At 25.9% G+C, this 12,185-nt stretch overlaps 3 protein-coding genes across 3 annotated transcripts; 2 read left to right on the plus strand and 1 right to left on the minus strand.

Annotated features, from left to right (window-relative positions):
• Positions 1-1,214: 1,214 nt before the first annotated feature.
• Positions 1,215-1,628, plus strand: PmUG01_03016300 (sexual stage antigen s16, putative; the record flags this gene model as incomplete). Its single annotated transcript, XM_029008790.1, has 1 exon — positions 1,215-1,628. The coding sequence occupies one exon, from the start codon at positions 1,215-1,217 to the stop codon at positions 1,626-1,628; it is 414 nt and encodes a 137-aa protein (XP_028859382.1).
• A 1,894-nt stretch (positions 1,629-3,522) lies between these two features.
• Positions 3,523-6,497, plus strand: PmUG01_03016400 (cytosolic glyoxalase II, putative; the record flags this gene model as incomplete). The annotated part of the gene is made up of 7 exons (XM_029008791.1): positions 3,523-3,528; positions 4,033-4,097; positions 4,514-4,559; positions 4,780-4,855; positions 5,177-5,290; positions 5,519-5,783; positions 6,278-6,497. The coding sequence occupies 7 exons, from the start codon at positions 3,523-3,525 to the stop codon at positions 6,495-6,497; spliced, it is 792 nt and encodes a 263-aa protein (XP_028859383.1).
• A 752-nt stretch (positions 6,498-7,249) lies between these two features.
• On the minus strand, positions 7,250-10,324 carry PmUG01_03016500 (conserved Plasmodium protein, unknown function; the record flags this gene model as incomplete). Its single annotated transcript, XM_029008792.1, has 2 exons — positions 7,250-7,437; positions 7,969-10,324. 2 exons carry the CDS (start codon positions 10,322-10,324, stop codon positions 7,250-7,252), a joined length of 2,544 nt encoding a protein of 847 aa, XP_028859384.1.
• Between the last annotated feature and the right edge of the window lie 1,861 nt (positions 10,325-12,185).

A 12,185-nucleotide genomic window follows, 5' to 3' on the forward strand; every position in this document is an offset into this window, starting at 1 on the left:
TATACAGTACACACATATATATACAGTACACACATATATATACAGTACACCCATATACTTAAACATACTTATAAATTCCTATACATACACATATAAACATGTGCGCATTGTATAAAATTATGTTAATTTAGAACAAAAAAACAAAAAAAATGATTTTAAAACTTTGCGACGTTTTTTTATAAGAAAATAAGCCCCTTTTGCGCATTTTCTATTATGAACGAGAAATGATATTATAAAAGAAGAAAATCAGCCCCCACATATATATAGTATATATAAATATATACAAACATATGTGTATATATACACAAAATTTCTATAAATGTCCGTATAAAAAACCATATGAGTAAAAAAATAGAGTGTATAATTTTTATTTTGGTGATGTCGTACCTACACTTGTAAAAAAAAAAAATAAAAAGTATAAAATACATACGCATCATAAAAAAAAAATGTATGTATATAAATACATGCACATATATACACATGTACACACATGAATATGTACATAATATATATACATATATATATATATATTTTTTTTACGGAAACGGGGAAACAGCTATTAGACATGGTAAAAAAAAAAAAAAAAAATGCAAATAGGAAATGGAAAACTAGAAGTACTACTGTTTTAAGATATTATAATATAACTCTTTCCTACTGTTCTATATCACAAATTAGTGATATGTGTATATATATATACATATATATAAATGCATGTTCGATTTTGCATTTTTTTTTTTTCTTTAAAATTTCATTTTGCTAGTTAATTGGAATTATATATTTGAATAACTTTTTTTTTTTTTTTTTTTTTTTTTTTCTCTCTACACTAATAATTGACGATACACACTGTCATTTAATGTGTAATTTGATATAATTTAACAATATCATTCGGGAAAATATTTAAAAAATTGTTTATTTTTTATAATTATTTCTTTATTTTATGAAACATTCCTTATGTTTCTTCACTGATTATTCAATATATTACAATTTAGTACACTAAAAATTAAAATATTTCATTACACATATATAAATATAAATATATAAATATAAATATATAAATATAAATATATAAATATAAATATATAAATATAAATATATAAATATAAATATAAATATATATATATTATATATATATATATGTACACGCACACAGATATTCCTATACACACATATATATATACCCATATAACCTATTTAAAATACCCTGTCACTTCAAAATGAATTTCAAAAGATTTATATCCTCCATATTTATAATTTTCATTTTATACACTGTAGTCGATATAATTGTAGAAGCATCAGATACAACTGATAAGACCAAACAAACTACAGGGAAAGTACCTATTACCACTATGGGAAGTAGCAATGAAAACAATGCTATTAAGAAAGATGCAGACACAACAACACCTATGGACACTGAAAAAGCTTTAAGTGAAATTAAAAATATATCAGAGACCTTAAATAAAAAAACATCATCTAACACAGGTATAATTATCAGCACCGCATTAATTAACATGGTCCTGTTAGTTTTATTGTCTGCATTTATTGGTTATACAACAAAAAAAATAGGTATTAGTGAGGATTTTCCAAGCGAAGTAGATGATAAAGATGTGGGTAAACCAACAAAAGCTTAATAGTATTGTAAGGGGAGATATTTTATAAAAGTGTTTGGAAAAAAAAAAAAAAAAGGATAAGTAAATCGAAGAAGTATTTTTTTTAAATTTATGAACACTTTATAATAAATTTACACATTTACAAGTTCATATTGGTATGCATATATTTACATATAAAAACGTAGTCACGTGAAGCCTCCTACACCTCAAGAGTATCGAGGGAATAGAAGTTTTAACCCCTTTAAATATGTATACACACCCAACTTTTTTCCTTTTTTTTTCCTTTTATTCCCGCTATTCGTTATATTTCTTTTATTTCTATTATTCCTTTTATTTATTTTATTTTATTCTATTCATTTTTTTTTTTTTTTTTTTCTTAAATTTTTTAAAAATACCCACATTTTACGTCAAACGAGTAAAGAACGTGTCGCTTACTGGTTAGCATGAACAGACATTCGAAATATATTCTCTTTTTTTTTTTTTAATGTAAGCATATGTATATGTATATATATATATATATGTATATGTATATGTATATATATATATATATATATATATAGTTGGTACATATATGCTCATCCCTAAGCTCGTTGATATACCATGACAAAGTTTCACACGTAAGTATATATTTACCGCTTTAAACAAACAGTAGGATAAATACACCTTTTCATTCTTTTAATTTTTATTGTACTGTAACTAATTATATTATATATATATAATATGGGTTCATAATAATACGAAGACATGTATACATTAATATGCATATTCCTTCGATGAAATATGGAAAAACCAAAAAAAACTCTAAACGAGCTACAAACTTAAAGAATAAAAATAAATGAACATAGCTACAGATAAGCACAATGATAAAAAGCATACACTGTAGTAATCTTGAGAACACAACAAAATAGTACAGGGTAAGGCGCATATATAATAGCATATTAAAAGCATAATTTTCCTACAACTTTTGCTACCTCATATATATATACGTACATACACACATACATACATACATAAACCCTCATATATAAACATATATACATATGTCATATAGGAAACTTTATATCTGACATGCGCAGTCCTTCAATGTATGTATTATGCATATTAGCAAACATCCAAAAGAGGAAAATTTATGAAACATTTTTAATAAAAAAAAAATAATAATCATAAATAAAAAATAAATAAAAAACATAAAAATAAAAATAGAAATAAATATAAATATAAACATCAACATAAACATAAACATCAACATAAACATAAACATCAACATAAACATAAACATAAACATAAACATCAACATAAACATCAACATAAACATAAACATAAACATAAACATCAACATAAACATAAACATAAACATAAATAAAAGTACTTAAAAAGAATGTACTTTATATAATAAAAACAAATTGTATTTCTTGTATTTTCTTGGGAAATTTTTTTTTTTTTTTTTTTCGTTTTTACCCGTAAATAGAGTTCATAAAAGGAATGTACTATTAATACGACTGTACTTAATATTGTAGTATGATACATTGATTCATACACTATGGGGTTGATATAAGTACATCCGCATTCAGTATACGTGTATATAATACCTGAATCTACAATTAAATATGCATTTTTATAAATATTTAAGATTTGTTTTCGTAAAATAACAAAGGTTTAATTGAAATGTATTTTCCTTATTTTATTTTATTTTATTTTTTTTCATTTTGGTTTTTCATGCTTTATTATATATATAAATAAACTATTTTTTAAATGCTAAAATTATAGAATTGTAAATTTTTAAAATTCTAAAAAAAAATTAAAAGAACAGGTACATAAATACAAAGCAACTCCTTTTTAGGTGTTATATTTACAATTTTTTTTTTTTTTTTCTTTGTTTTCCACTTCCGCCCTTTTTATTTTTACCTTTGATAACATGAAGGTATACATACTGATGTAGCCATATATATACAAATACGTCTGTATGTATGTATGTATATAAATATTTACATATATATACTTCCGTAACAATATACATTTGTTAGATGTAAAGCACACTAATTTTGTTATATGCATAATATCAAGATTGCAGAATAAGAAAAACTAAGTAATTTGTGTTTTCCATTTACAGTCATATTTTTGAAAAACATATACAAGATATACATGGACATATATATATACCTATATATGTATATATATGCATATCCATTGTTACATGTATTTTTCGTTTCATTTAATTTTGCACTTTGCGGAATAAACACAAAATCGCATAGCCATCTACAATAATAATAAAACTGGAATAGAAAAAAGACGAGAAATAAAACTATCAAGAGACAAATAATAATTTTAATAGATTGTAAATGTCTTGATAGTACTGTTGTGGATAACTACAACTTGAGTTATCTCTTTTTTATATAACTTTTTTTTTTTTTTTATTTGATTTCAGGCAAGTGCACAAGTGCTTGTTATACCTTCGTTACACGATAACTTTGCATACGTAGTAATTGATGAGTAATATAATAAGAAAAAAGGAAACGATAAACTTATATAACGCTTGCTAAAGGGATACACGTATTTATATATATATATATATATATATATACATTTATATCTGTGTATGCATGGGTGTATCCATCTATCTGTATATATATATATATATATACATTTATATCTGTGTATGCATGGGTGTATCCATCTATCTGTATATATATATATATATATATACATTTATATCTGTGTATGCATGGGTGTATCCATCTATCTGTATATATATATATAAATATATACATTTATATCTGTGTATGCATGGGTGTATCCATCTATCTGTATATATATATATATATATACATATATAAGTCTATGCGCGCATACCTGAGGGTGCCTATGTTCATAAAAAAGTAAATAACATTAATTTTTCATATCTGCAGAAAAACGAAAAAGGCAGCATGCGTTGACCCCGTAGAGCCAGAAAAAGTGCGGACAACTTCCTAACATATATTTAGTTTTTATATTTTAATTTTTACCTTTCAATTTATAATTTTTACTTTTCAATTTGTAATTTTTACTTTTCAATTTGTAATTTTTACTTTTCAATTTGTAATTTTTACTTTTCAATATATAATATTTTTTTTTTATTTTTTTACATCCTTTCCTAAAATTTTGTTTTCCCCTTCTTTGCACCTACACATTTCAGATTCTAAGGAAGATAGAACATCTAGGTGTGGACTTAGAATATGTTTTATGCACACATCATCATTATGATCATTCAGGTAAAATAGAAAAACTGGGTGAACTGAATATTTGTATATGCACAAAATGTAGCTATATATATATATATATATATATGATATACAGATATATATAGATATACAGATATATATAGATATATATAGATATATAGATATATATAGATATATATAGATAAATGTTAAAAAACAAAACATTCCTTTTTATTATTTATTAATTTTTACCCATATTTATGATATTCTTTATTATCGCCCATTTCATACCTTCCTCACTTTGGTATTTTTCTGCTCACATATTATTTCTCTTTGCGCGTATATCACATTATCTTTTCCCATTCATCAAAGGGGGGAATATAAGAATGAAGGAGCTAAGGAAAAAAATAAAAGTCGTTGGGTCGGCCTACGAAGCAACGCCTGGTGTTAGTGAAAAGGTTTACGACAGTCAAATTATCCGTCTAGGTAATTATAAAAAAAAAAAAAAAAAAAATAGAAAAAGGAAAAGAAATTCCCATTTAAATTATTAACTGATGAGTAAATAGACAATATACGAACTGATATAACACCATTTTGGGAGCACATCAAAGTAAAGATTGCTCAATGAAGGATGCAACTTCTGGAAGGGGAAAAAAAAAAAAAAAGGAAATAAAAGGAAAAAAGAAAATATACCATTTTTTTCTTTTTTTTCAGGGGATTTATGTATAAAAGCTATACACGCACCATGTCATACCAGGGGTCATATTATGTACTATGTGTATAGAACTGATGAAAACAAGAACGAAGATTATAATTATGATCCTATTTTATTTACTGGAGATACATTATTTATAGCTGGGTGTGGTCGGTTCTTTGAAGGTAGTGCAAGAGAGATGTTTAAGAACATAGAAAAAGTGAAAACGTTAAGAAAGGAAACGTTAATATATTGCGGTCATGAGTACACCCTGAACAATTTAAGGTACACATGACGAATTTAAAAAAAATAAATAAAATATTAAAAAATAAGCAAAAAAATAAATAAAATATTAAAAAATAAGCAAAAAAATAAATTAATAAATTACAAAATAAATACAAAATAAATACAAAATAAATACAAAATAAATTACAAAATAAATACAAAATAAATTACAAAATAAATACAAAATAAATTACAAAATAAATTACAAAATAAATTACAAAATAATAAAATAAAACCTGTGACATTAGAAATATTGGTGCAACAAAAATGCCATCACTGTACGTACAAGTTTGATTTCCATTTTTGTTGTTCAGTTTTTGTTTTTACAAAATGATGGCTTTCTCTTCGGAAATTTTTTAAACTCAGCTGATGTGTACATATGTATACATTTATCATATGTATATATATATATATATATATATATATATATTGCATATGTTTTACATCGTTCATTTGTGTTATCACTGCTGTATACAAAATGCACCAAATTACAGGTTTGCCTTGAGCATTGAGAAGGATAATGAACACATGATAAATACAATGAAGGAGGTTGAGGAAAAAATTAAAAATAAAAATCATTCAGTTCCATCGACAATTGAAAAGGAGAATTTAATAAACCCATTCTTTAGGACTCATCAATATACCAACAAATTTAACACAAATGACGAAATACAAATATTAGATAAATTGAGAGAATTAAAAAATGACTTCTAATATTTTTTGCACCAATAAAAAACACCATCAGTAAAACAGTAGCAATCATTTTAGTAACAATAACAGAAAATATAAAAAAAATTAAATCAAATCAAATAAAAAAAATCAAATCAAATCAAATAAATTAAATAAAATCAAATAAAAAAAATCAAATCAAATAAAAAAAATCAAATCAAATCAAATCAAATAGATTAAATAAAATAAAAAAAATCAAATCGAATAAAATAAATTAAATGAAATAAAAAAAATCAAATCAAATAAAATAAAAAAAATCAAATCAAAGCTTAAAATTTTTAAAGAAGTTTATTAAGAAAAATTGTTTGCTCATAAATGGTGTGTACCTTTTGTATTTATGCATACCCATGTGCTTACATAAAACTGTATATATGTTTATGTATATATGCATTGCACGTATATGTGCGTATATATATAGGTGCATGTCTATGTAACCATATCTATATGTTAACAACTCTTCCCCCTTTAAATATGACTGACACACACGCTTTAAGACTTAACAGAGTAGTATGCATGAATGACTACCTGTATTTTTTGTAAGTCAGATAGGGAAGACTATAAGTGGAAGGGAAAAAAAGAAAAAAAAAACGAAAAAAAAAAAGAAAAAGAAAAAAGAAAAAGAAAAAACACACATTTGTACAATAAGTCCATTTTAAAATATAACAAAAATATTAGCAATTATGTGTAACAAATTGACTACACAAAAAAAGGAGTATTTTTTAAAAATAGAACATCATTTATGTAATTTTTTGAAATAAAGAATTTAAAATAAATTTCAATGGTTTTTTTGTTAAATCCAAACAGAAACCTTTATTTTTGTCATAACTATGCTTTATAACGTAATATGATATAATATTTTTTATATCCTTGTGCGACTTGAGCTTTTCGACGTCCTTGAAATTGTCGTTTGATATAACACATCCTTCTGTGGGGTTAAAAAAAAAAAAAAAAAAAAAAAAGCAGTGAAACTATGGAAAAGGGTAAAAAATATGTAGGAGTTGTAAAAGTAGGGAGCATGCATATTGGAAGCGCATAAATATGATATGCATAAAATGCGAGGAAAATAATTGGAGGGTAGACAAACAGGGAAATGCAAGTTCGTTGAGTGCGGCAAACAGCCATAATAAGCTGCTGACCGAAGGTGTGCTTTTTTTCCTCTCCATTTTTTAAAAATTTACTCAACTTTGCAGCATATAAATGAAGTTTCGCATATTCTGCACCAGAAACGTACTAAGTGTGCACCGTTACTTTTATTATTTTTTCAATTTTTTCAATTTTGACAATTTTGCCAATTTTGACAATTTTGCCAATTTTGACAATTTTGCCAGTTTTTTATTTTTTCAGTTTTCTGCTTTTTCTGCTTTTTCTGCTTTTTCTTCTTTTTCTACTCTTTCAATTTTTCCAATTTTTTTTTTAATTTTTTTTTTTATCTTTCCCACTTTGTTCATGCACTTACTTCTGTGCGCCGCGACCTCTAAAATGAGGACATCGTCGTAGGTCCTCCTGCGAACGATGTTCCCCTTACGACTGTGGTAAAACTTCTCGTTGCTTATTAGTACAACATTTAACTTTATTAAGTTTTCAAGATAGGAATAATTGAACAGCTTTTTATTTCCTAAAAAGAATTCATCCCCTTTTTGAGTCACAGAATTTAAGACTATTAAAATATCTTCTGCATTTTTTTTTTTAAAAAATAAATATATTTCTTGTAACAAATAGCAGTCATATACTACTGTTGCATTGTCATTACAACTAAATGAATTGGACAAAATTGTACTATTATTTATTACTCTGGCACAAACATTTGCCCCGTCGATTATAATACTTCTAAACTTAAAACCTTCCATGGGTATTATATCAAACCCATCACGAATACGAATTAGATAAGAATAACAGTAATTATAAAAATCTTTTTTAGTATTATTATAACCATAAAAAAAATTTACTTTATTCATGTCTTTTATATTAAAACTTGATAAGCCACCACTACTTAGCAATGAAGTAATATTTAATATCTCCTTCGGTATACATATAGATTTCCCCTTCTCCGAAAAATAATTATCAACCATTGGGTTCTCTTTTTTTGTATTTGCTACGTCACAATTCAACATTCCTACTTTTTTACTCACCTCAACGGTGCCAAGATGGGCGGACTTGGGAGAGTCCAAATCATTTGTTGAACAGTATGCATTGACAATTCGGCTAATGGCAGAGTCTGATGTCGTTCTTATTATAGCACTTCTTTTCCAGCCTCTGTATCTCTCATCATCACGATTACACGTTTTGCCATAACTTTCCATTTTACCATGATTGACCATTTTACCAAGACTGCCCATTTTACCATTATTGTCCATTCTATCATTATTGCCCATTTTACCATTACTGTCCATTCTATCATTATTGCCCATTTTACCATTACTGTCCATTCTATCATTATTGCCCATTTTACCATTACTGTCCATTCTATCATTATTGCCCATTTTACCATTACTGTCCATTCTATCATTACTGTCCATTCTATCATTATTGCCCATTCTATCATTACTGCCCATTTCATCAGACGAACTCAAATGAAGCCTATCTTTCAGCAACAAAGCCTTATATGGTTGTTCTTTGTACAGAATGTCATAACACATTTTTCTATCCTTCTTTATATAATCTTCATTATTTATAAAAATGGTCTCTTCTGTTCTCAGTTCATTCATTATCTCAAAATTCTTTTGTTCTAAAGAAAGCCTATCATCACTGTTGTTATGATAATTACTTATGTTATATCTTACTCTCCCTGTTTCTTCGAAAACATTCGTTCCTTTACTTTTTTCACTCACACAACAATCTTCTCTTTTTGATTCATCCTTCTTTTTATAGTACCACTGTTTGGCTTCGCAACTTTTTACTCCTCCCTTTTTCCGTCCACCACTGTATAATAACAAATGGTCATTGTCTTTTCCGCATCTCCTACTATTAAGGCCACTAGTACAGCTACAATTAAGACCATTAGTACGGACACATGTATGGGCACTATTCCTATCACCGTCATTATCATTGTTTAATTTACTATCATCCCTTTTGTTGATGTTCTTATGATCATCTCTTGCTTCAGCTGCAGTACCCCCATGGGTATCCTTCGCAGTACCTACCACTGTTCTACAGCCACTATTATCTGCGTATATGTCCAGGCCTTCAAACAAAATATTGTCATCGTTTTTGTAAAAGCCACAAGAAAAGTTCATATCAAATTCTACGGAATAATATTTCATTTTCATTTTTTTAAAATTTAAATATAGAGTATTACTATCCCCTTGTAAAAATTTATAATCTAAAACATCGCACAACGTATGAACGACATCATCTACTCCTTTCTCCATTCTTTCGTTGGTATTATTATTACCGCTACGACTACTACTATGACTACGACTATTCATCTTCTTATCCTTCTCTATGTCCTCATTGTGCAAACTAAAGAGCTCGTCTATTAAGCATATCAGATCCTTATAAATCTCGTAAAAGTTTACATCAATTTCAAAATTATCAATATTATTATAAAAATATAATTCATAGTATAACATCACAACGTTATACATATTTTTGTTAAATAAAGTAGTATACTTATTTCCAATTTTTTTCCAGGATTTTTTTTTTTTTACTTTTGATAAACTTCCATATATTAATTTAATGTCTGATGGAAATACTACATTCTTCACCTCCTTCTTGTTTATTCCACCCTCTTCTTTTCGAACCCCCTCATGTCGTTGTTGTTGCTTCGGCTGCTGCTGCTGTTGTTCATCATCTTCTTTTTTGATGCCACTCATTTTGATTAAATTTTGTTCACTTGACCCCTTTGGTTTTGTTCTTACCCTCTCTTACACTTCTCTTAACGCTGTTCCGTTTCCCCCCTTTTTTTTTTTTTTTTTTTTCTGTCAAATTAGCAGCCCATTCCACTTTTTTACTTTATTTTTCGCATCCTATATTATTCCCTTTATTTCTTGAAATTTTACCCACATTTCAAAAATATATACATATATTTATACAAATATTTAAAAAAATATTTATATATCCATGTATACATCCATGTATACATCCATATATACATACATTTTTATATATACATATTATACATATATATATACATATTATACATATATATATACATATTATACATATATATATACATATTATACATATATATATATATATAAATATATATATACATACACTTTTATATATACATATTATACATATATATGTTTTTTTTTTTATTAATTCGGTTTTACTATTTTCACGTTTATACTTACATTTAATATCATACTGCTCTTTTCCATCCTCTTTTATTATTTTTTTTCTCCTGCTTCAAATTTGCACTGCCATCAATTGCAGTTTTATAATTCGTAATTTCAACTACATAATTTTTGTAGCATTGTTTTTACACTGTTCCTCCTAAAATTTTGTTTTTCTTTGCTTTATCAGGTTTATATGTTTACCTGTTTATATGTTTACCTGTTTATGTGTTTACCTGTTTATGTGTTTACCTGTTTATGTGTTTACCTGTTTATGTGTTTACCTGTTTATGTATTTACCTGTTTATATGTTTACCTGTTTATATACTTACCTGTTTATATACATACCTGTTTATATGTTTACCCGTTTATATGTTTATCTATTTGTCTGTTTATTTATATATTTGTTTTTACATTTATTTATTTATATATTTATTTATATATTTATTTGTATATTTATTTGTATATTTATTTGTATATTTATTTGTATATATATATGTTTTTTTTTTTTTCTGGTATTTGCAATATTAGTAATTAATTCATTCATCATTTCCATCTTTCGTCAGCATTTTTAATAGAATAAATTCTTTATCTTTTTTCCTTTAGTTTTCATAATCATTTCATTTCTGCTTCTTATTTATGGGGGATTATGCTTGAACCTATTATTTTGCTTCATTTTGCTTTATTTTATTTATTTTTTTTTTTTATCTTCAAATAGCTTTTCCCCCGCAACGTCTTATTTTTCATCCTAAATTAAAAAATTTTTTCCTCTTCATTTTTGGTTATATAATTTTAATTTCACTTAATGTTAATTATACTTGTTGCTTATTCTTTTTATTTTTGATGTTCTCCCACCTATTTTTATTAAAAACATTGTATGTGTCTTTCTGTTGCACAATCATTTATCTTCTTTTCCCTCATTTCATTTTTTGCACTCTTGAGTTCAGACTTGTTCTCTTTTTACCATGTATATTATCTTTCAATTTTTTAGTGCCATTTTGAGTTAATGGAACATTTTATTTTTTTTTTATTTTTTTTGGAATCTTTTATTTAATTCTTCTGTTTCATCATTTTTATATGGAAAAAATGTTCGTTTTATTTCATATGCAAGTAACAATTCAATTCATTTTTTTTTTTTTTTTTTTTTTTTTCTCATTTATTCAAACTTTTTCCTTAAAGGTGTGTGCGATTTACGTCTTTTTTGCTTAATTCCTTATTTTATCAGAAAAGAATACAAAGAAAAAAAATAATTTTGGAACAGGGCGAAAACCATTCCTTTAGGGTAGACCCATGAAGCTATTTTGAGCAGCTGCAGTTCTGTTCAGTCGAGTTATTACGAATGAAATACATAGATATAAATCAATAAATAGATACATGTAAATGTATGTACGTATGT

This window comes from Plasmodium malariae (genome assembly GCF_900090045.1).
Source record: "Plasmodium malariae genome assembly, chromosome: 3".
Classification (NCBI taxonomy): domain Eukaryota; phylum Apicomplexa; class Aconoidasida; order Haemosporida; family Plasmodiidae; genus Plasmodium; species Plasmodium malariae.